Genomic DNA, 25,635 nt, shown 5'->3' on the forward strand with positions numbered 1-25,635 from the left:
TCGCTTGAACATGGGAGGCAGAGGTTGCAGTGAGCCGAGATCATGCCACTGTACTCCAGCCTGGTAACAGAGTGAGACTCTTCTCAAAAAAAAAAAAAAAAAAAAAAAAAGATATTCCTGGAGATTGGTTGGGTGGTAGAGGGTGGGGGCACAAGGGTGGGGTATTGTAAAAACGTTGTAAAAGGGCTCCTTTTTTGATCTTGAATTATGACTTTCCTATAGATAAAAATGTCACCTTTAATCAGAGAACAATGGCTCAGGTGTCAGGTATAGGCGAAAGTCCAAAGTTCTCTTCAGAAAAGAAACTCTGTGTTAGTTATACAGAACATCCATTCAAATCTTCCCCTATTTAATTTATGTAAAATATCCTTAGTCAATGTTTTTAACCCGAGTGTTTTTAAAAATTGGTTTTTTAAAAAAAAAAATTTTTTTTTAAATATTGAACCATTTACAGGGTCTTTAAAAACAGACAGCTTTTGTTCCAAACGAGGATGCCTCTCCTTCCATTTGTCTGACTACCCTTTGCCCCCATGGTCCCCTACTCCATTCATTAGCTCCACAGAGACCTGACAGCACCTTAAAGTGGATCCCTGAGTCAGACTGGTCCTGCCTCAAGGTCAGCTCACATCTGAAGTCAAGCGTCTGCTGAGTCTGTGGAGTAGAGGCTGATACTCCCTTCTCTCCTGCAAGACAGCGGTGTGCTCTGGCCCAGAGTGGGCACAGAACTGCTGGGCCCAGCCTTCCAGAAACTCCTGGGCTGGCGTCCAGCTGCTCCAATGCACAAAGCCAGCTAACGCGGGCCAACCTTGCCAGTGAGTCCACATTGCAGATGGACGGGAAGCAGTGGGATGCAGTACCCAGGGGCAGCAATCTAATCCCTCCCAAAGCCAAATTCTAGAAAATTTTTCCACTTAAGATTGTGAAAATAAAAGCTCTTACCCATGATCATGGTTTTTCATCTTGACATCCTCAGCACTTACCATGGTACCTGGCACAAAACAGCTAATTTTTCGGTTGCCATACTAAACTGAGCCATTTTATACAGGCACTCTATATTCCAATGACAACAATCTTTAGGCAACATTGTTAAGTGACAGAACAGTGTTTAGAATGCAAAACCTTGCTTAATAAAAGCGAGAAATACCAATATATAGTTGTATTTAACTTCTACTTACATAAAGAAACATTGAAAGGATACACAGAAAGCTAACAAAAGTTTGTACCGGTGGGCCCGGGATGGGGGTAGTGGTAGATGGAATGAATGAAGGGCAAGGTGGTCACAATCCTACTTAATGTGTACCTTTTAATATATTATTTTTTGAGCCAAGTGAATGTATAACCCTTTAAGTTACATAGTTAAAATCATCTATTTTTGGTTATATAATTTTGTAGTAGCAAAAAACTGAACTGAAAAATAGGAAGCTATTCTCTCCATTTCTCTCTGTGGTCACATAACCTCTCAAGTTTCTCTCTAGGCTCACAGATTGACCAACACAGCCACCATACTTGAGTTTCCATGACTTTATAACTCTAGTGCCCATCATTGTCTCAATCTAGATTTCCTTTTCCCCCAAAAAGTCTGCTATGTCACTTGCTATAATTTCTAGCTCTCTGCCAAATGTTTCATGCATGGCTTTTATCCTTTTGAAGATAGCATATACGTTGTTATACAGTCTATGCCCAATAACCCCAGAGGCTGGAAGCCCCGTGGGTCTGATTCTGTTGTTTGTTGTTGTTTTTTCTTTTCTTTTCTTTTCTTTTTGAGACAAGGTCTGGCTCTATAGCCCGGGCTGGAGTACAGTGGCGTGATCTCAGCTCATTGCAACCTCTGCCTCCCAGGCGCAAGCTGTCCACCCACTTTAGCCACCCGAGTTACTGGGACTACAGGTGTGCACCACCATGCCCAGCTAACTTTTGCATTTTTTGTAGAGACGGAGTTTCATCATGTTGCCCAGGCTGGTCTCGAACTCATGAGCTCAAGTAATCCCCCAGCCTCAGCCTCCCAAAGTGCTGGGATGACAGGCATGAGCCACCGCGCCCCGCCTGTTTCTGCTTTTCTTATGGCAATCTCACCTCTCTGGGGCTTGGTTATTTTTGCTTGTTTGCTAGATGCATTTGAGGCCTAAGATGCTGTTATCTTCTTCCCAGAATGATTGTTTTTGACACTAGCAGTTTAGAGTCACTTTGAACAAGTTCAGTGGTTACTTGAGATTTTCTGGGCTTGGGACACAATTTCTACTCCCTTTAAGCCTTTCAAGGCTGCCAAAAATGCAGCTTGGATTCTTAAACTCTCTTCAACAAATGCTCTCAGAACAGAAGCAACCCCAGTTGCAGGCTCACCTCCACGTTCCTTTTCTTTCCCAAATTTTGGCCCAGCAATTCCTCACTACCCTTTGAATATTTTAAGCAAGATACTTAAAAATATTTTACCCAGCATTTTTAGTTGTCTGCACTTGGAGGCTTGGTCTGAATTACTCAGTCCATTAATGGAAGCAGAAGCCCTTCCGATGCAGGCCTTAGTTTTTCAGTAGTTTGCTCTTCTCTGGGCCTTAGCTTTCAGAAGGATTCTCTTTTCTGTAGTAGTAAAGTCTGTATAAAATTTGCATGGACTTTTCTTGCATACACACATTGCTGCATCACCTCCAGTCAGGGCTAGAAGAGAACCTTGCATTTTACACATCCAATATTTCAGAAGAACTGGAGTCAGAGCAGTCCTCTTCACTGGGCTCAGAAACAAGAAGCCTGTTTGTGCACATATTCAGGCTGGGACCTCTGAAATGCAGACACCTCAGTGCTCCAGCTTTGAGAATTCTAGCTTCAGTGTGACAACGGCATAAGGAGTTGCCCTATGGCGTAATGGCCCCTGAGAGGTCTCAGTTTGCAGACCAGGATGTGACAAAGAGATTGGAGCCGCAGTCAGCTCTAGAGGCCAAAAGAGGAGCCAAACAGAAAACAGAGGTGCCAAATGCTGCCTTAGAAATCTGTAAGCCAGCTAAGAGTTCTGCAGGCTCAACTAAACTTTTTTATTCCATTGGTTTGGGGTGTACTGTTCTTAGAGCTTTTGCCAACTGAATTGATCTGTGGTGACTTGAAGGATTGGGGGTCTGCACGGAAAAGGCTTGGAGGCCAGTTCTCTGAGGCTGCCTTTTTTGCAGGAAATAAAATGTAAATCTTTCCATAGCCACAGTACTAGCATTTGGAGACCACTCTCAGGGGTGGGGCTCTGGGCCTCTGTTTCCCTATCCGTAGAATGGAGACGGCTACTCTGTGAGAAGCCCCAGGTGCGCAGGACCCAAGTGAGGAGCCGGCGACCTGACTTCCGCGGGCTGAGGAGGGATCCGAAGGAGGCGGTGTGGAGACTCGAGAGGACTGCCTTGGGGTGGGAAGAGGACAGGCCGGCACTGGCTGCAGGCCCAGGTGCTGTGATGGGCTTCGTACGCAGAGAGAGGCCTGACAGCCTCTGCATCAGCGACCGGGCGAAGAGTAGGGCAGCTCGGACGGCAGTTGGGGAAGGTTAGGTAGGTTGCGGCGCGGACCACGCGGTGAGCTCCCAGGAACGCCGGAAGCGCGCCCCCACCCCCAGGTGACTGGCGGCGTTTTAGAAAAGCTGTATTTGGGCCGGGCGCGGTGGCTCAAGCCTGTAATCCCAGCACTTTGGGAGGCCGAGACGGGCGGATCACGAGGTCAGGAGATCGAGACCAGCCTGGCTAACACGGTGAAACCCCGTCTCTACCAAAAAAAAATACAAAAAACTACGGGCGAGGTGGCGGGCGCCTGTAGTCCCAGCTACTGGGGAGGCTGAGGCAGGAGAATGGCGTAAGCCCGGGAGGCGGAGCTTGCAGTGAGCTGAGATCCGGCCACTGCACTCCAGCCTGGGCGACACAGCGAGACTCCGACTCAAAAAAAAAAAAAAAAAAAAAAAAAAAAGCTGTATTTGAAGAGCAACCGATTGGGATGAAGGTGGGGGGAGCGGGAATCCTCATTATACTGTCCCAATTTCAGTTGAGGTGGGCTTTTAAAAGAAATCCCAACTCACACATTCGATCAGGTTAGTTACAAGAAAGGCTGGGAGGAGGTGGGGCTGGAAACACCCGAGGGCCCAGATGCCGGTTGGCAACGGTTTTCTGCAAACGACAGAGCGCAAGCCTTGCCCCCTGGAATTCTGGAGCCGCCGCAAAGATAGGAACTCAAAACGGCCTGAGTCCCGGAGCCGCAGCCCCCTTGGGACGGTTACGAACTTTCAGCAGAGCTTCCAAGGGAATTGACCGCTGGGCACTGGGCAGGGGCTCTGCTGCTCACCTGTTCCTCCTCTATCCACTGAGCCCTGACACATAGGACCAGCGCTACTAAGAGACTTGTTTTCCAGTTCAGCTCTCCTTAGGGCTTCTGTTGGAAACCGGCCCTATCTGGGGAGCCTGTCTGGGCCACTCCCACTGCCGGGGAACTCTCCTGGGACGGGGAGATGGCCCAGGTTTGTGGGGCTTGAAAGCTTACACGGTGTTGGACCTTTTCAAGAAAAAGGATACAGCCGGGCGCGGTGGCTCACGCCTGTAATCCCAGTACTTTGGGTGGCCGAGATGGGTGGATCACGAGGTCAGGAGATCGAGACCGTCCTTGCCAACATGGTGAAACCCCGCCTCTACTAAAAATACAAAAAATTAGCTGGGCAGTGGCGCGTGGCTGTAATCCTAGCTACTAGGGCGGCTGAGCCGGGAGAATCCTTTGAACCAGGGAGGCGGAGGTTGCAGTGAGGCAGTGAGCCAAGATCGTGCCGCTGTACTCAGGCCTGGGACAGAGCAAGACTCCGTCTCAAAAAAAAAAAAAAAAAAAAAAAAAAAAAAAGAAAACAAAAAGGATACAAAATTTGACAAAATTAAGAATAAATGCAAATATGACTTAGAATGAGGAAAAGCAGTGACAGCAAATGATGAATGTTTAAAAACTGACATATCACAAACATCAAAAAATCCAAAAAAAGTTCTGATAACTGCTTGAACCACCCCTATATTTTCCCCTTTATGTTTTTTGATTCCCTCTTCACTTGACAACACTTTTCTAATATATTTTCCTGGGTGAGAATGAATAAGTTGGTATTTCGTCCGGCATAGTTAAGCAAAAAAAGTTTTTATTGAAAGTTTAGAAAAGTTAATATCCGTTTCACAATCGTTATTGTTAATAATATGCAAATTTTTAGTGCTATTAATTTTGGAGAAGCCTCTGTGAAGAGTTTCCTATGTAAGCCTGAGATTTCAGGGCATTTCAAGTTTTCTTGGGCAGTGATTAATCTTAAATACTCTTTTAAGTTGCCAGAAGTCACTGGCCTGTTTTTTGTTAAGTCCTTGTTGTAAAGTTGTAGTATGAAATTGTTTGTCTATGCCAAAACAACAATTTTTAAAAGTTTTAATGTGTTTATGCGGTTCATTCTTCATCAAGTGATTGTCAAACAATCTAGGCATCTATTCTATTTAAAATGTATCCCTTCCCTTTGATAAGTTGCTGGTTTTGGCTGGAACCAAACTTTTTTTTCTTCTTCCAATTCCCTTTTTGATGTCAGAACAACTTCTATTAATTTCATGTGCAAATATATAAGAGATCATTTTATTTCATGACGTATGTATAATTGTATATGTATAATTGTTAAGTATATTCCTAAAGAAGAGAACTTCCATTTTGACTAGACTTTGATGAGACTGAGTACTACACTTATAATTTTTTACATCTAGGGGTTAAAAGGATTTATTGGCTTCACTGTCCACAGACTTCTGGTGCCTCATGTCACAGCATACATTCTTATTGTGACAGATCTCTGACCTTTCACTTTAGTCTCTGACGTCAGGTGAGTTATTTCAGTGGGTGGTGCTTCCTATAAGCCACTTCTACACTGAGACAGGTAGCAATAACTTGACTATATATGGAAATGCTTATGAACCACATGTCCTAGTAAGCTCAAACAATGTAATCCCAACATAATTTCCCCTTAGCTAAATCCCCCAAATGCTACCTGATACAAGAGAAACTGTGACAGAAGAAAGTTGGCATGGAAGGAGACAGTAATCCTAACCGTGATTAAAATATGTTACTTCCGCAAAAAAAATTTTTTTTTTTTTGAGGCAGAGTCTCGCTCTGTTGCTCAGGCAGGAGTGCAGTGGCGAGATCTCCACTCACTGCAAGCTCCGCCTCCCGGGTTCACGCCATTCTCCTGTCTCAGCCTCCCAAGTAGCTGGAACTACAGGAGCCCGCCACCACGCCTGGCTAATTTTTTTTGTATTTTTAGTAGAGACGGGCTTTCACCATGTTCACCAGGATGATCTCGATGTCCTGACCTGGTGATCTGCTTGCCTCGGCCTCCCAAAGTGCCCGGATTACGGGCGTGAGCCACCGCGCCCGGCCTACTTTTGCAAAGTTTACAAAACACTTAGCATGACCATATTGAACACACTGCTTGGAATTCCAGGGTCTGGAATTCTAGGGTCTTGGAAAGGGCCAGTGCAAGGGATGGACTTAATGGTAGAGCTTCCTCTGCACACTTCACGACTGCAACAGGATTGTCCCTGAAGTCTCTCCACTGGGGTCCCACTTCAGGCTGAGTCTTACTGTCTGTCTCACCAAACATCACGCTCTGCATTTGCTTACCCCTTTTTGATTCTTCCCTGTGCCTCAGTTTGGAGTTGGAAGCTCATAAATTCCCCTATTACAGGGAAGTGGCTGATTGTGTAACCCTATCCTTTTGTTGAAATAGGTGTGTCCAGTTAAGTGTTTACCATAAGCCAACCCCTCATACGCATTCCACTTTGGGATAGATTCATTGCTTTCTACAACCTCGCCATCTAAAATGTCCACACGGGTCCGTCTGGCTGTGCTTCTCACAAGCAGCTGTTTTGTAGGACTTGAAATAAGGATTCCTTAACAACCAGACTTTGGTAACCACCATGGTATTAATGCTGTCTGCTTCTACGAGTTAACTTTTTTACACTCCAAGTATAAGTGAGGTCATGCTGTATTGGAGGTTGTTTCCTCCACGCCATTGGGTGGAATTCAGAGGTTTCCACCAATAACTTGTTGCTTTCACCAGCAGCTCCCAAGGGCTCTGCTGAGTCCCCCATGCCTCCTAAATCTCAGATCTTGAACCCCTGCTCCTCCCCAACCCTGTTTTTCTGAGAACTGCATCATCAAACATTAGAGCATAGCACCTTCCCTGTGATTTCTCTAAATTTCCTTTCACTCAAGTCACTGTGCATGACAGATTGACTGCTTGTTTCCTGGAAGTCTAGGGATAAAAGGTATTGAGTGCTGGGTTACAGAACAGGTTTCATCAGAGGACACAATCTCAGAGCAGACAACTTAAGGTCCAATATTAGTCATTTCCTTTCTTAAACATTCCTTTGCTATTTCTGCCCAAGACATTTCTCACTGGTAAACTTTCCTCCTTGGTCGCCTGCCTTCTGCAGCCCCGCAGGCTCTGTCTCTCTCCTGGGCCACCCCTCTTCCTCTTACACAGTTTTATGTTCCCCTTCCCTTCTCTCTCCTTCCATCTCCAATCTACATATTTCATGACTAGCTTTTCACAGTCAGATGTTTCTTGCCCTGAGGAATTACGCTACCAGTTTTTAGTCCACCATTTAAAAAAAGAAATATCCCAGTGCCCTGGAGTCTTGGCAACAATGCTCCAACTTCCGGAGGTGAAGAGAAGCGGTGTCCTGTCTTGAAAGACAGCGCCACCTACTGCCCACCAAGAGACAGCTGCCGAAAACAACTGAATGACCCTGTCCATTGTCGGTTCTGGGGAGGGTGGCAGATAATCCAGGCAAGAATAATTAGAAGGTACATTGAACTTGAGGTAGTGATGGAACATTTAAGAATACACAGAAGTTTAAACTCAATAGGGATATCAATACTAGGATGGCATCGGGCCTCAGGGAGGTTACAGGATACGCATAGTGCTAACAACTGTGCATCGGTACAAGGGGAATCTGAATCCAGCCACTCTGCCTGTGAAGTCCACGTAGCTCCACCTCGCTGCACTAGATCTCCTTTTATGGATGATCAAATAAGTGAGAGGGAGCCCAGGAGCCAGTGGAAAGGAGAATTTTAAGGAGGGGACTGCCGATGATCTAACGTTTGAGTCATCAGTTTGGATGTGAACTGAGAAAATATCGCTGGGATTTGAGTTTAGGACTTAGTTGGAGACCCTTAGAGAGTGGTTTAAGGTGCCCAGCCGTGGGCTAGGTACAGGAGAGTATGGAAAGACAGAAAGACATAGTCCTATCCCTCATGGAGCTAAATATGAGCCAAAGCCAGGGAAGTTGGCAAAAATCAAATGGTAATAAATGAGACAGTGATTTAGGAAAGAGAGATCCATGTAGAACCTGCAGGCCCCTCTGACACCTTTGTGCAAATTAGGATGGATCCGTTCACTTCCTTGGGGCCATTGCTGCTCTGAGCCAGAGCCCACAGCTTGGCAAGCAACCTGTGGGTTAGGTCTCAGCCCCCATTAATCAGAATGAAGACTGACTTGTTACGAAAGTTTCATTCAGGAAACTGGGACTTGAGCTGGGCTTCCACTGATGTGAAGGGTTTGGAGCAGCTGTGAGAAAGAGGTAGGAGGTAGGTCTTTTCTGCTGGGAAATGTCAAAACAGAGGCAATTAAGAGTCATAAAGGAGAGGGAGAAGACAAAAATCACCTGACTCTTGGCTCCGGTATTTTTAAAGCAGGAGAAATTCGATAAGATCACTCCTTTAAAACAGTTACTGAGCACCTAATATATTCAAGGAGCTATGCTGAATAGGCTGACTCAGGGAAATAAGGACACTGACACTTGCACATTAGTTTGTAGTTTATGAAGCACATCCATTTCCGGCTATGACATTTCGTCCACTTTCCTGTAAAGGAGGCGGAAGTTGTGGCTGTTCCTGAACATGAAGCTACAAATCTCCACAATTAGGACCATAATCCAGATTCTTTGTGTAGTCCAGAATTCCTTTCATTCTCACCATCCTCTTCTTAAACATTTTTAAATGTAGGTAATTGTTTAGATAGATGGCACACTTACTGGCTCAAAATTTTTAAAACACAGGGAAAAGTCTCCCTCTTGCCCCGGGTTTCCAGACATCTAGTTTCTCTCTCCAGAAACAACCTTTACTAGTTTATTGATGTATTCTTCCAGAGATGTTCTTTGCATAAAAAGCAAATAAGAATGTATTTATTCTTCCCCAATCTGTGCAAATAATGGCATATTGTACACACTGTTCTGTACCTTATTTTAAATTTATTTTTGTTTTTTAAAATCAGTAATCTATGTGTCCAAAGCATAAACCAGGCATGGGCATAGACCAGAAGCCAAGCTGGGATAAACAAGGGGTTGCTTTGTTCCTGGCTGACATGAGATGGGCACCATCAAGCTTTTTTTTTTTTTTTTTTAGACAGAGTCTGGCTCTGTCGCCCAGGCTGGAGTTCAGTGGCATGATCTCTGCTCACTGCAAGCTCCGCCTCCCGGGTTCATGCCATTCTCTTGCTTTAGCCTCCTGAGTAGCTGGGACTACAGGCGCCCGCCACCACACCCAGCTAATTTCTGTATTTTTCGTGCAGACGGGGTTTCACCGTGTTAGCCAGGATGGTCTCAATCTCCTAACCTCATGATCCACCCGCCTCGGCCTCCCAAAGTATTGGGATTACAGGCGTGAGCTACCATGCCTGGCCAAGCTTTTTTTTTTTTAATGTATCAATTTATGTTGGAGATTATTCCAATAGCAAAAGTTCCCTTCCGCACCCCATCCCCTACTAATGGCTGCACAGTGTTCTATTGTATGAATGTAGCCAGTTTATTTAACTTAACTTCCATTGATGAACATTTGGTTTGTTTCTAAAATTTGAAGCAAATGTTTCTAAAACATTGATGCAATGTGTATATGCATATATCATTTCACATATGCATGAGTATATATGTAAAATTTCTAACATCAGAATTGCTGGCTCAAAGAGAATGTACACTTGTAATCTTGGAGGAAATTCTCAAATCCCTACTCCTCTAAAGGAGGAGTACTAATTGGCATTCCCATCAGCAGTATATGGGAGTGCCTATTTCCTCACACACTTACCAACACTGTGTTACCAAACGTTTGGATTTCTGTCAATCTGATAGGGAAAAATAGTATGCCAGTGTTATTTTAATTTGTATTTTCTCCATGAGAGTGAGACTGAGTATCTTTTAATATACTTTAGAGACATTTGGTATTTTTTTTTCTATGAAATGTCTGCTGAGATACCTCTGCCCAATTTTCTTATTGGTGGTTGATAAATTCTTATTTGTAAGAGCTCTATGTAAAAGGTAATTAGCCCTCTGATTTTGATGGTAGTTATAAATATTTTTCTTCTTTCATTTGTATTTGGTCATTTGTCTCTTGACATTGCACTTAAGGTTTTTTTCCCCCGTGCAAGTCTTTTTTAATGTGGCTGAATTTATCTTTCTTTCCTTTTATGGTTTCTACATTTGAAACATTCTCAAGCTACTACTGCTAGTTAAACACAGTGGATTTCTGCGTTCAAGTTTCTCAATAAGCCAGTAGGAAAATCAAGAAAAGTACCTAAGTAACTAGTAGAAGTTACTATATGATCAATACTGTAAGTTGGTACAAAGTGCTATTTCTTCATCTGTCTATCCATACATCTAATTATCAATCTATCTGTCCATCTGTCCACTAACCTATCCATTTATCAAACTTTTACTGAATTCTTTCTAAGAACAAGAAAAGTTAGATATAGAGAGATGACATTTTATGGTAATGAAGCCCATGGGCTGGGATGAGAGACACCCAGATCTGAATCCTAGCTCTGTGTTTACACCACTGTGGCCTTGGGCAGGTTACTTAATCTGTCCATATTTTTGTTTCTTGTATTATTTCATGAGATATGACAGGAACGTAGATTGTGGAGGGGTCAAGGATTGAAGGTTAAAAAACAGATGTTGCCGGAAATGGCTTAGGAAGATAACTATAAGTGAGTACAATGCCTAGATTTGTCATTTCAGGTGATGAAATCTGAATCCTGACAAGGTCAAGAGAGTGGCACTAGGGTGGGTGGCAAAAGCAAAGGTCACTGGATGTGAGTAGGACAATGAACTGAAAGGCCTTGGTGTTAAATGATCATGTACATAGTCTTTGAAATCACCAGGATCATGGTGATTTCACAGCCAGATGAAGGGCAAAGTCTGGGAGGATCCTGAGCACAGGAGCTTCTGTCCTGGGTGGAGTGTGGGATGTGCCACCCTCCCAGCGTGTGGATGCGCTCACCAACCTGGAATCTCTCCAAACCTCTTTGTTTAGGGTCTTACAGAGGTTCCATTATGTAGGTATGATTGATCAAATCACTGGCTGTTGGTGATTAACTCAGCCCCTGGGCTCCTCTCCCCTCCCCACAGGTCAGAGGTGAGACTGAAAGTTCCAACCAGCCAGGTGTGGTGGCTCACGCCTGTAATCCCAGCATTTTGGGAGGGCGAGGCAGGCAGATCACCTGAGGTCAGGAGTTCGAGACCAGCCTGGCCAACATGGTGAAACTCCGTCTCTACTAAAAATATAAAATATTAGTTGGGCATAGTGGTATGCACCTGTAATCCCAGCTACTCAGGAGGCTGAGGCAGGAGAATTGCTTGAACCTGGAAGGCAGAGGTTTCGGTGAGCTGAGATAGTGCCATTGCACTCTAGCTTGGGCAACAAGAGTGAAACTCTGTCTCAAAAAAAAAAAAGAAAGAAAGTTCCCACCCTCTAATCACATGGTTCTTCTGCCAACCAGCTCCCATTCTTCCTCCAAGAGTCCTCATTAGCATAAACTCTGGTATGGTTGAAAAGGACTTATTATGAATAATAAAAGATACATTCATTGGAACATAACTGTGTGGTAAGTTGAGGTGCATCTAATTCTAATGGAATTAGGATAATTCAACTTAAAATTTTTGACTTTACAATGGGTTTACTGGGGTATTGAATACACTTTCACCTTGCAATATTTCTGACTTCAGTGAATTCATTGGGACGTAACCCCATCATAAGTTAAGGGTCACCTGTTCAATGGTTTTAGGAGCTCTGTGCCAAGACTAATTTTATATATATATACACACACACACATATATATACACACACACACACACATATATATATATATAAAAATCACACAACCCACAGCAAACAGTGGCAAAGTGGGATTGAGGGAGGAGGCTCTGAAATGAGGTTTTCCACAAGCATCTTGAACCCTTAAAAGTTTCAAGTGACAGCCCTTGTTAGTGGCACCCCTTGGGGACTCCCTCAAACTCAATGCCAAGACTAGCCTGACTGGAGGGAACTTAGACAATGGGGTGGGCAGTTGATGTTCCAGCATCTTGAGTGGGTGCCATTGTTCTGTGACACCTGGATCCTGGGGTTCCATAAGCTGGGGTTCTAGGATGTCCATTCTTAGTTGAGTCTCAGTTCCTGTCACATCGACGTCAAAGGCCCAAGACCTTCCTCCTCCCTGTAAGCAAACAAGCCACGCCCTGCACCAAAGTCCATCTCACCTTCCAGCTACCCTAGGTAATTTTCCTGGTAATTCAGTGTTTCTAGGAAAGCGTGTCTTTCCACCCCCCGCCCTCAGATTTACTGACATGTGAACACGTATGACTGGCACGATTTAAGAACCACTCACCTGCTGGCCATCTCTCCAGGTCTGCAGCCAGAGAAAATGATCTGAAATTGTAGCAGGAGAAATTGAGGTAGGATACTAAGAAAGCTTTTCAGGAGTGGGGCTAGGCAAGAGGTGCAGCATGAGGGAATGAGAGTGAATCCCCAGTATCTAAGGGAAGTGGCAAGTGGTGGGGGACTTCCTTCTTTGGGTCATCTTTGGTGGTGATTTGACAGGAAGGAACAAAGTGGCTTCAAACATATAAGTTTCTGGTCTGTTCTGTGTCCTGTTTTCTTTCTCATTCTTTCAGTGTGGAATCTATATGACCCTGGGAGGGATGCTGGTTGGGAGAATGACCAGCTGATGGAGATGCTGCTGTAATGATTGGTGTTAATAATGGGCAGCAGTGAGCCACCTGGTGTGACAGTGTAGGAGAAAACAGTCCAAACTCCCACCAAACTCTCTCTACTGATGGCAAATCAGCGGAGACTCACATTGTAAACTTATCGTGGTCTGGCTTTTGGCTATGATAGTGACACCTTGCCCTTTTAATTTGGGCCCGTAAAAATATTCATTGAAAGCTCTCAAGAGGAAAACAGAATTGGTTATTGAATCACTTGCTTCCTCTAGGTGTATGAAAAATAATTTCAAGTTTAATAAATACAAGGAAACCGCAGGGTCCATGTCAAAGCTGATGAGCTATTTCTGAAACTCGTGCAGAATTGTGGTTTGTGTGGTCCATGTCACGGCACCCTTGATGGAGAGCGGGCAGTTGCCTGAACTTGGAGGCTGTGTCCTGTCCTCCAGGCTGCTACAGGGCTGCCTCCTTCCGGCTGGGCCTTCTTATCTGGGACTGTTGAGGGCGACAGGCCTTCCGAAGACCAGAGAAGAAGGAGGCCCTGTAGACAGGAGGCTGACAGGGTAGGAATAAGGCCATGATACCTTTGCATAAGGACAACCAGGAGGAGGGTGTCTGCCCCATCTGCCAGGAGAGCCTGAAGGAGGCCGTGAGCACCAACTGCGGACATCTCTTCTGTCGAGTGTGCCTGACACAGCACGTGGAGAAGGCCTCAGCCTCCGGGGTCTTCTGCTGCCCCCTCTGCCGGAAGCCCTGTTCTGAGGAGGTGCTGGGGACAGGCTATATCTGCCCCAACCACCAGAAGAGGGTGTGCAGATTCTGTGAGGAGAGCAGACTTCTTCTATGTGTGGAATGCCTGGTGTCCCCTGAACACGTGTCTCATCATGAACTGACCATAGAAAATGCCCTCAGCCACTATAAGGTAAGCCTGGGTCACTGCAGCCAGGCCCTGCCCCCACCTCCCTGAAGTACTGCATCCTACATGTTCATCATGCCTGGCACCTCAGAGTAGCTCAACAATGGACACCTCTCTTTGTTTCTTCTGCTTCATCCTGTTTTGGACCCTTGTCTTTGCTTCTGTGTATATTTTGAGGCTGATGTTTCAGTGCGTTAACGTGAGTCTGTCTAAAAGAGGATACTGTCACCGTGATGTCAGAGTCTCAGTCTGCTCATCTATAGAATGGAGTAATTGCACTAACTAATGCAAAACCCTTTCAGGACTAAGACTGTGTGAATTCCTGGTTGATAGTACTAGAAACTTGGCTAGAAATGTAATCAGGTTTTATATAAACTAGTAATTATCCTGCAAATATATTAAAACCTGAAAGTTAGTACATAATTTTTTTCTCTCTTTCTCTTCCTTCTGCATTTGTCTTTCTTCCCTTTTCCTTTCTTTGCTATGGCAATTATTTTATCTTATTCTGTTAAATTTTCTATCATAAAAGTTACCTGCTGTAGGTAATACATTCAGAAAGCACTGAAAGGTATAAAGTCAAGACTAAAAATTTGTCTTCCTTTCTCCCTCCGTTCATAGTCCTCAGAGGTATATTGTTCGATTTTTGTACATCCTTCCAAAAAATGTGTTTGTGAATGCACTCTTACACACACACGCGCGCGCGCTCTCTCTCTCTTTCAAAGGATTCTCTCTGTATTTTTTTTCTGTAACCCATTTTTATTATCTAAAAGTATGGCTTGAACATTTTCTCATCAGCATGTATAGATCTTCTGAATTATTTTCAACAACTGTGTGGTATTGAATTCTATGAATGTACCATAAATTGGTAGACATTGGATTATTTTCAAGCTATTGTTTTGTTTTAGGATTACACAGAATGTTCTAATGAATATCCTTCAACAGACATATAGGAGGACCTAGAATATCCAAGATATATTTTGGTGAAAGCATAAGGTAGAAATCTAACTTTAGTTTTTCCAAGTTATAATCAATTTGTCCGATCACCATTTATTGAATTATTCATATAGTTTCCCCATTGATTTGAATGCCAATGTCATAATATACCATATATGCATATTTTCTTGCATATTTCCTTGATTCTCTGTTCTGTTCTATTCTGTCTATGTTTGCCTATAAGCCAAGGTATTTTAGAGATTTTATCTTTACCATATATTTCAATGTCAGGTATTTTGATAGAATCCTCACAATACTCTTATTTTTCAGAATTTGTGCAGATGTTTGTATATCTTTATTTTGTCAATTAGCTTTAGAATTATTTTTATCAACCTTTTCCCCTGACCCCAATCCAGTTAGTATTTGACTGGACAACTGACAATATTTTCACATGGCATCCTTCTATCCAATAGTGAAGGCTGAATTTCCAAAGCTGAGGTAGCTTTGAGATACTTGACTTTCGGAGAACATATTATGATGCAGAATGAGAAAGTGGGGAGTCCAGATTTAAAGTAACTATGGAAAGGTAGAGAAATAATTCAAAAAGCCAGAGGCAAAGTTCTACTTGGTTGTAATATCATTCCCTTTAGGTGCAGTGTCCACAGGAGAGTGGGGAGGGATTTCTCACCTGCCGATGAGGCAGCATAAGATGGAGAAATTTATTTCGTCAATAAGTGATTTATTCAGTTCTGTACTTTGTGTTAGATGTCATGCTAGGCATTGTAGGAAGTACAAAGATGATTCATAATTTTTGCTTCAAATCTGTCTTTAAATAATGACAAGAAACCTAAAACAAATAAATAACAATGACACTTGTTCATTAAGTAAAAACTTAGTAAGTTCCTGCTGTGTGTGAGAAACTGCAGTATATGTTAGAAATCAATGAAGACAGATGCCATTCCTTCTGCCAGGAGTTTGCAGTTTAGTAAGGGAGACACAAACAAGTAATCAAAGAACTGTAAACTTTTTTTTTTTTTTTTTTTTTTGAGACAGAGTCTCACTCTGTCACCCAGGTTGGAGTGCAGTGGCGTGATCTTGGCTCACTGCAACCTCCACCTTCCAGGTTCAAGCAATTCTCTGCCTCAGCCTCCTGAGTAGCTGTGATTACAGGCGCCCGCCACCATGCCCAACTAATTTTTGTATTTGTAGAAATGGGGTTTCCCCATCTTGGCCGGGGTGGTCTTGAACTACTGACCTTGTCATCCATCTGCCTCAGCCTCCCAAAAGAACTGTAACTTTTCATTAGTTAGGAAGAAAATAAACAAGGGTCTGGGATGAACAGTAATTGGTGGCCCATGTCCATTTGGTCAGTGAGGGCCTCATGGAGGAAGTGACCTTGAAGCTGAGGGCTGGCAGAAGAGAAATCAACCTGTGCAAAGACGGGGGGTAGGGAGTGCATGCAGATGCCCACACCTGATAAGTCTTGTTATATGTGAAGAATTTATCATTAAAGTTTGAATCAACAGGACTTACTGATAGATTAGAAGTGGTTCTTTGTTAGAAAAAAACAACCCCATCAAAAAGTGGGTGAAGGATATGAACAGATACTTCTCAAAAGAAGACATTTATGTGGCCAACAAACATATGAAAAAAGCTCATCACCACTGGTCATTACAGAAATGTACCAAAACCACAATGAGATACAATTTCATGCCAGTTAGAATGGCGATCATTAAAAAGTCAGGAAACAAATTCTGGAGATGAAGTGGAGAAATAGGAATGCTTTTACACTGTTGGTGGGAGTGTAAATTAGTTCAACCATTGTGGAAGACAGTGTGGCGATTCTTCAAGGACCTAGAACCAGAAATACCATTTGACCTAGCAATCCCATTACTGGGTATATACCCAAAGGATTATAAAATATTCTACTATAAAAACACATGCACACGTATGTTTATTGTGGCACAGTTCACAATAGCAAAGACTTAGAACCAATCCAAATGCCCATCAATGATAGACTGGATAATGAAAATATGGCACATATACACCATGGAATACTATGCAGCCATAAAAACAGATGAGTTCATGTCCTTTTGCAGGGACATGGATGAAGCTGGAAACCATCATTCTCAGCAAACTAACACAAGAACAGAAAACCAAACCCCACATGTTCTCACTCGTATGTGGGAGCTGAACAATGAGAACACATGGACACAGGGAGGGGAACATCACACACCAGGGCCTGTTAGGCTGTCAGGGCATGGGGGGTAGGGGAAGGATAGCATACACACACACACACACACACACACACACACACACACACACATATATATATATATGGGTTGAAGGAAAGAGGAAGGTCAAAGATGACTTCATGAGTTTCTGGCTTGAGAAACTGAATGGATGATGTGAAAGATAAGAACTTGGTAGAACAGGTTTGAATGCAACACCAAGAGTTTCATTCAAGACAAGTTGAGTCCAAGTTGAGATACATCAAAATAGGATCTTACATAGGCAACTGGATCACAGATTTAGATCTCCAGAGTCATATTCCTAGAACCTAGAACAAAGATCCATCAGGACAAAGACAATATTTAAATCCAAGGAAAGTGCGCACGGTGGCTCACACCTGTAATCCCAGCACTTTGGGAAGCCAAAGTGGGAGGATCGCTTGAGCCCAGGAGTTCAAGACCAGCACGCTTAGGCAACACAGTGAGACACTATCTCTAGAACAACAACAACAAAGTGAAATTAACAGGATTTAAAAAAAAGAATGTGACAATTTGGGGCTGGGTGCAGTGGCTCACGCCTGTAGTCCCAGCTACTTGGAAGATTGAGGTGGGAGGATTGCTTGAGCCGAAGAGAGTGAGGCTGCAGTGAGCTGTGATTGTACCACTGCACTGCAGCCAGGACGACAGAGCAAGACCCTGTCTCAAGCAAAGAAACAAACAACCAAGGAAATTGATGTAATAGCCTCAAAAGAGGCTAGACAGAAAAGAAGTTTTGGGGCAAGTTTCTGGGAAAGGTTGTCATTTAGATGTAGGCAGAGGAGGACCCAGCAAAGGAGACAGGATGAGTTGTCAGAAAGGCAGGAGAAAAACAAGGGGAATGGTGTCCCAGTTGCTAAGAGAGAAGGGTATTTTAAGAGATGACACTAGATTGCATTGAACGATGGTAACACTTCAGTAAGATGGTGGCAGAGGCATGAGAGCTGGGTTGTGAGGAGGCACACTTCTTCCATAGTAATAACAGCAAACAAGAGAAGGTGTCTGCAAGCATACGTAGTTTTGCAGTTTTGGAAATGCAGGTTTTGTTCTGGTTTTTATTTTCTCAATAATATGTGAGGAAGGAACATCAGCAGTATGGGTGGGAGCAGGATGGATGTAAAGATGGTGTGATGCAGTGTGGGATAGCGCTTACAAGAGAAACTATGTAGGGTTGGCAGAGAGTATGTAGCACCAATTTGAGGTCTGAAATGTTTAACATGTTTCAGGAGGCTGCTTGAGGACAGACAGCAAACAAGAAGGTGAGGGCACATTTTACCATGGATAAGGAGTTGTCTGAAAAGCAATACAGAGAGAGAGGGTAAGGGAGTTGAGTGTATTTCTGAAGAAGTGATTATAATGGTGGACCGTATGTGTACTCATTGATATTGATAGCATACTTTTAAAATTAAGGAGGATTTTTTTACTGATTTTTTTCACCATATCTCTATTTATTTGAATTAAACTTTGTATATTAAGTATTGTAAATTATGTTCTTTTAAAAGAATCATATAATCCCTGACTGTCTCTAAAAAGACTGAAACATTTATAAAATCTACAAATTCTTATTTGTGTACCTGTTTCCTCACTGACCAACCAATGCCAGTGTCAATCACTTTAATGTATTTTGCTGGTTTAGTAAGTGTGTGACAGTGATGTATGTTGTTTGATTTTGCTTGATTATGAATGCTAGTAGTGGTGAGGCTTTTATCCATGAAGACTTGCAGTCTGCATTTTCCCCTAGAATCAGAGCATACATTCTACATGACTGCATCAAAGTAGTTTATCTTTTGGATCATGAGCTCCATTAATTGTGTTTAACCTACATTTTTTATTCTGTTATTTCTTCTTAATTATATTTTTGAGCAAAATTTTAGAAATTTGTATTCAAATTGGTTCTATTCTTTTTCATAATATAATCTCCATGTCTTAAATACACAGAAATTTGTTTGATAAGAGTGTGCTGCTCTGTTTTATTTTTAAAGATTTATTAATTCCTGGCTTACTTGGAATTTCATGTAGTATGTTGTGTGAAGGATGACTCCAGGTTAATTTTTCTTTATTCTGGTATCCAGTCGTTCCCAAAATATTTATATGATAGTGAATCTTTTCCACATTTATGTGTTGTTTCTCGCTTGACATCAATTATGTTCTTCTGATGGGCTGCTTTTTTTACTCTAGTCCATTGATTATTCTTCCTGTTATTATTATGTTTTTGATACATGTTACTTTATGGTTTACTTTTAAATCTAACAGCATTTTTGCCATTTAATAATTTTTATTATCTGATATTTTTGCTAACTGTCATTTAAGATGAGTGCTTTTTTACAATGTTTCTAAATTTTATAGAGCATTCCGTAAGATTTTAATGATTATTGCATTAAATTTGTTGATTACTTTAAGAATCATGACTTTTGGGGGTTTAGTTAGTCTTCTCAACTAGTACCCAGATATATCACTAACAGTTTTCCACTGTGTATCTGAATCAGATATTAAATTGTCTTTACTTAAACCTCATGTGCCCTGACTCTTATTGAGGATAGCTATGTATTTTATAACGTTATTTTTTTGACAATCTTTACTTGTAGATTCAAATGAGGTTCTTTGCTAAGCTCATGTGTTTACTCATATATTTTTAAAAAATTTTCTGACATTTTCTAGGTCGTAATCATGTGAGTGACGTTGTTTTTAATCCATATTTTTGGACACAGTTCTGTAAGGAGCATGCATTTTGAAAGCTGTTAATTTTTCTTTTTTTCTTTTTTTTTTTTTAGTGTCAGGGATAGGTACTTATTGTCTGTTAACCACTTTTCTTTTGTACGTTGTGTTAGCAAGTTGTTTTAGAACAAATTTAATGCCCTTTTTTGTCAGATTTTAAAAATTTAATATGATTTAATCTGAATGTCTGACAGAATTTTAAAATATTCATTTAGACAAAACATGTCTTTGACTATTTTCTAGATTTCAACTTGTCTTTTTTTCTCTAAGGAATATTTTGCTAGGTGGAAGTGTACAGAATTTGGCGTTTCAATTCTAATGAGTGTCTTATTTATATGATATGCACCCATTAAATATTTTAATGCAAAAATTAGTGAAAAAGTATTTTTTAGAAACAGAGGACTTTACCTTACTCATTTCGAATATTATAAACAATATGTCTGTATTATCTTCAGTTGTTCTATGCCTTTATCTTTATTGCTGTTGTCTTTGCCATTTACACAGTGTCTGTAGTCGGGTTTATTAAATTTTAAACTGCCAGATGATAGGACTGTGGCTTTTTGAACTGGACCTTGATAGGCCTGACTTTGGCAGGCAGAAAAATAAAGCATTCCTGACAGAGGGAAGTAAAAGATAGGCCATGAGGAGGTGTGGCTGCACGGGTGTGTTCAGGAAGCAGAAAGCAATGTTGTGGGCTGGTGAAGAGAGTTGAGAGCAAGCAGAGAGAGAATCCCGGACAATATCAACTGGGGCTGGGTCCTGGGGCACCTTGGATGCTGGGTGAAGGAGTTTGGGCTTATCTTTGTTGCTGAGAAGCCATTTTGAAGGAGAAGTAACATCAACAAAGGTGAAATATGACAGATTTCAAGCTGAATGGCAGGCAGAATGGCAGTCCCAGTGTCAGAAACACTAAGGTCAAGAGGAGTGGACTGCAGAAGAGGGTGGGGAACTGGGCAGCATGTTTGAATCTACCATATTGATTCTGAGCTGCCAACAGGGCAGTAGGCAGTACTTAGCTCTCACTTGGAAGCATGAGATGGACTGCTAGGAAGAAATATTTGGTTTTGGAATTCTGAGATCTGAAGCCTTCAGAAAGGAAAGCTAAGGACGTAGTTTGAGATAGAAAAGGGTTGAAGAGCCAACTTCAAGGCTCCTTTTTACAGGAAAAATGAAGACGCAAAGAAGCAGTGGCAAAAGAAACAGATCTAGGAAGGATGGGGTGGAGAGGAGGTGCAGAAAGGCACCTGCGGATTTCATGGCTGGAAATCTCAGGTGACCCTGGAGAGAGATGCTTCAAAGGAGTGATGAGAAACAAGGCGGCTGGCTGAGGAATGACGACAGTGAGGAGGTGAAGATAGCAACACCAAACAACTTGACTGTGAGGGCAGAAAGTGAGTAGATGCAAGGGGTGGAGGCTATTCGTGCTTTTCAGGACCTGAACTCTTGTGCTCACACAAACAATTCCACACAACCCAGCCTGTCACCTTCTTCAGCGAGACTCATGAGCGACATCCATGGTGCCCATTTATTACCTCCCACTCCTATGACTTTTTTATTTCCTCTCTGCTGGGAAATGCCTTCAGGTAACACCCAGTGACATGACACATTTTTAGTATCTTCGTGGTGACATCACTGTCTTCTCTGCTTACTGCAGCTTTCTGTTTGCCAAATGCCCTTGCTGACCCCTCACACACACAGTCCTTTGACCTTGATTTCACCAGCAAAGTCTCAGGCCCGAAAGAAGTTTCAGTTGTCTTCACCATTCCCTGACTTCTACCTGTACATCTCCAAAGTGTCCTCAAAAAAGATTTTTGAAAAAAATCTGAAGTGGGAAATATTTAGTGAAACACACACTTTTCAGCTAATAGCGCATCCTGATCTTTAGTTCACAAATCTCTTCTCGTTTTGTTTTCCATTTTATCATCCACCCTCCAACCGCCCCCCTGGACCATGGGCAGCCATTTAAAGCATTTGTTGTTATTTTTGCTTCTCTTTTAGGTCATCAAAAACCTGAAAGCAAAACTTTTTTAGAAACTCAAATCATTCATTATCTCCATAGCTTCAAGGACACAGTGACCCATCCAGATACTGATTTAAGATTGAGAGAGAAGGCACTGCCTGCCTGGGCTATGGGTTTGCACCTAGTAAGGGGCTCTATCTTGTCACTCATCCTAGTGAGGACCAGGGAGCAGTGGTAGCAGAGACTTGCCATCTCCTTTTTAAGGCAATTCTCTCCAGACTGGCTTCACTTGTTACTGTAAAATAGTAGAGTGCTAGAAGACCATCATATAACTTTTATATGTTGAGAGAAAGCACCCTGAAGTCAAGTAGGAATTGTTCTGTTGCTATGTGTTATTTTTCTGTAGTTCTAAGACTGTAAAAAAATTACCCATTACTATTTCCCCCCATCATTACCCAATAAATAACTTCTCAAGTTCCCTACTCCAACCATGATGCTCTAAAAACATTTCTTTGTAGGCAGAATTTTACATTACTTTCATCCTGAGATCAGGACCCCTACTGTGTTCCACTGACTCCTCCCAGTGCCCCCCTCACTCCCAGTCTGACAAGCGGGTGTGTCTATCTCTTTAGGAACGACTCAACCGCCGCAGCAGGAAGCTCAGAAAGGACATTGTGGAACTTCAGCGACTCAAGGCTCAGGAGGGAAAGAAACTGCAGGCTCTGCAGGTGGGTCTTTCAGGTTCCCAGGAAGAACTCCCTGGAGTGTTCTCAGGGGCCCTTACTTAACTGTTCTGGACATCTGTCTGTCCCTGGAAAAGCCTGGTGTGGGCAGATAGTCGTGGAGGCTGAAAACCTGGGTTTTGGCCTCGGTGTCAAAGTTTGCTGGCTGAGTGACCTACGCAAGTTAAGCCCTCTGATCTTTATGCGACTTGTATGTTAAATGAGAACCAGTCCTACTCTGCCTGGCTCACAGGAAGGATCAAAGGAGACCAGTGTCTCGTCAATTGAAAATTACTACACAAGCAATAGGCCTCCGTTTCTGTCTCTGACAGTCTACCTTTCTATTCCTCTTGGTCACGTGGCATCTGTAGATATTCAGAGAGTGAGGTGGAAAGGGGAGGTGTCCCTGCCTTTATGAGAATCACAGCTGCTTCTGCAATACCTGTGACACACAGAGGCAGCATCATGAGGGGAAGAGGATTGAGGAATCCCCTTTCCTGCTCAGACATTCAGAGACTGTGAATGGCCAGGAGGGAGCCACCTGACACTGAGTCTTAGGGAGCCCCTTTCCTGTAGTTTCAGGTAGACCATGGGAACCACAGGCTGGAGGCTGGGCTGGAGAGCCAGCACCAAACCAGGGAACAGCTGGATGCCCTCCCTCAGCAGTGGCTGGGCCAGCTGGAGCACACGCCAGCAGAAGTGGCCAGAATCCTTGACATCTCCAGGGCAGTAACACAGCTCAGCAGCCTGGTCATTGATCTGGAGAGGACGGCCAAGGAATTAGACACCAACACACTGAAGGTGCATACCCTGAGGCTTCCCCCAAGGGCTGGGTTTCTCCCCATAGTAGGCAGCCCATCTGCATCACCCTTCTGGGAGGTGTAAGAGGGAGGGGCCAGTGTGATATGTGGTGAGTTGTGGTAGACGTGGCTTGTTCCAGGCTACAGAGTGCTGCTGCAGCAGAATGGGCACAGAAGAGGGGTGTTGCTATGTTCCCCCAGTTCTCAAGGTGGCACCCCAGAGTGGCCTCCAAGAGTGAATTGGGAAAGGAATTTGGAGGTGATAGGAACCTGAGAACCAATTGTGATTCCCGCTTTTTCTCTCTTCTAGAATGCTGGTGACTTACTGAACAGGTATGAGCTGTCCCTTCTTCTTTCCCACATGTGCATATAAACCCACACATCACAGACATGCACAGGGTCTTCGTCACGGTCAAGGAGACCCACTCCTCCATTAGCTTTTGTGTCTGCATGCTACATGGCCAATGGAAGAGTCAATGGAATACATGAATACTTATTAATCTATGAAGGATTTCTTTGTTTCTAGGAGCGCTCCACAGAAATTAGAGATTATTTATCCCCAGTTGGAGAAAAGAGTCAGTGAATTGCTTCTTCAGCCATCCTCAGAAGCTCTGACCTGTTCATCCCTGGGACGCCTTACTTCAGGCTCACCTCAGCCTCCTCTCTCTCCTTCCTCCAACCTGTCCAGGCCCCCATTAGATCTACCCAGTGCATCTTCGGGCTTGCCAGCTCCTGAACATGTCCCCATTTCTTCATGCCCACCGTCATCACCTGATGCCTGACCCTCTGACTCTTGGACAACGGTCAGCCCCCTTCTAGGACAGGCTCATGCTTGGGGCTGCCACTGTGGAGGTCGGGTCCCATGGTATCCAGGACCATTTGTGAAATCTCCATTTTGCCTGTGAACTGACGGTAGTGCCCATCTCTCACAGTCTCATTAAAATAGGATCCTCCAGGCCTCTGAATGGCCCGAGCTCATCAGCAGTGACGCCACCTCACATATGGAGCCCAACTGAGCTCCTGCAATACTTGTTGTCTGCACCAATCACCTGGCACTTATTTATTATTGTTGTGGAAGACAGACTCAAAGACAGCCTCCCTTCGTGATCCTCACCTCTTAGAATTAATGCCCTTGTTCGGTCCCCTCCCCTTGAGTGTAAGTGGGATCTGTGACTCACTTCAAATCAATAGAATAAGGCAAAAGTGATAGGGTGTCACTCTGGCAACTGTGTTGCATTGTATAGAACTCCTCCTTGCTGGCCTGCCCATTTAGAGCCCCTCCTAGGAGCCAAGAGCAGTCTCCAGCCTCCAGCCAACAAGCAGAGGCCCTCAGTCTTGTGGCTGCAAGAACCTGAATTCTGCCAACAACCTGAGTAAGCTTGGAAGCAGATTCTTCCCCAGCTGAGCCGGTTGAGAACCCAGTCCAGCCAACACCTTGATTATAGTCTTGTGAGTACCTAAGCTGAGGACCCAGTGAAGCTGTGCCAAAATTTGTCACCCACAGAAACGGTGAGACAAAATATGTGTGTGTGTGTTTTGTTTTTTTGTTTTTGTTTTTTGAGATGGAGTCTCACTCTGTGGCCCAGGCTGAAGTGCAGTGGCACAGTGTTGGCTCACTGCAACCTCTGTCTCCCAGGTTCAAGCAATTCTTCTATCTCAGCCTCCCTAGCAGCTGGGATTGTAGGCGCCTGCCACCACACCCAGCTAATCTTTTGTGTTTTGGGTAGAGACGGGGTTTCACCATGTTGGCCAGGCTGGCCTTGAATTTCTGACCTCAGGTGATCCGCCCACCTTGGCCTCCCAAAATGCTGGGATTACAGGCGTGAGCCACTGCCCCTTGCCGTGTGTTGTTTTAAGGCAGTAAATTTGTGGTAATTTTTATGGAGTAATGGATAATGAATACAATTGTATATTAGTCATTTTTGTATAAGCCTCACTTCTTTGGGTGAGCAGGCATCATACTCTGTCTGTGTCCTCATGTCTAGAACAGAGTCTGGCTCATAATTGGTGTCCAATAACATTTTAAATGTATGTATAAATGAATTAATAAGAAAGCATAAAGGCTCTTCTCAATCCTCTGATTAAAAGGAGCCATCAATTACCTTTTGCTCAGTATTTATTGAGCCCTTGCCAAAGTAGTCAATACCATACTGAGAGGTATAAGGAATAAAACATGGCCACAAGAATAAAACAAGCCACGTGGTGGTGCAAAGAGTGAAAGCTACAGAGTCAGACTTGAGTTTAGGTCTGGGTCCTGACACCTAATGCCTCTGTAACCTTGGGCAAATTACTTAGCCTCTCTGAACCTCTGTACTCCC

General features: G+C 43.3%; 1 protein-coding gene and 1 pseudogene across 1 annotated transcript; one reads left to right on the forward strand and one right to left on the reverse strand.

Annotated features, from left to right (window-relative positions):
* Window positions 1–9,293: 9,293 nt before the first annotated feature.
* On the reverse strand, window positions 9,294–9,447 carry LOC126954076 (uncharacterized; annotated as a pseudogene).
* Window positions 9,448–12,850: 3,403 nt separating this feature from the next.
* Window positions 12,851–24,866, forward strand: TRIM40 (tripartite motif containing 40). Its single transcript, XM_050788565.1, has 5 exons — window positions 12,851–13,926; window positions 22,428–22,523; window positions 23,094–23,318; window positions 23,628–23,650; window positions 23,844–24,866. The coding sequence occupies exons 1-5, from the start codon at window positions 13,582–13,584 to the stop codon at window positions 24,097–24,099; spliced, it is 945 nt and encodes a 314-aa protein (XP_050644522.1). The 5' UTR covers window positions 12,851–13,581; the 3' UTR covers window positions 24,100–24,866.
* Window positions 24,867–25,635: the final 769 nt, after the last annotated feature.

The sequence above is a fragment of the Macaca thibetana genome, chromosome 4 (assembly GCF_024542745.1).
Source record: "Macaca thibetana thibetana isolate TM-01 chromosome 4, ASM2454274v1, whole genome shotgun sequence".
NCBI lineage: Eukaryota > Metazoa > Chordata > Mammalia > Primates > Cercopithecidae > Macaca > Macaca thibetana.

Coding starts and splice junctions, on each gene's coding strand:
- TRIM40 (XM_050788565.1), top strand. CDS start 13,582: ATGATACCTTTGCATAAGGACAACCAGGAGGAGGGTGTCTGCCCCATC. Junction 22,524..23,093: donor AGAAACTGCAGGCTCTGCAG/GTGGGTCTTTCA, acceptor CCTTTCCTGTAG/TTTCAGGTAGACCATGGGAA. Junction 23,651..23,843: donor GCTGGTGACTTACTGAACAG/GTATGAGCTGTC, acceptor CTTTGTTTCTAG/GAGCGCTCCACAGAAATTAG.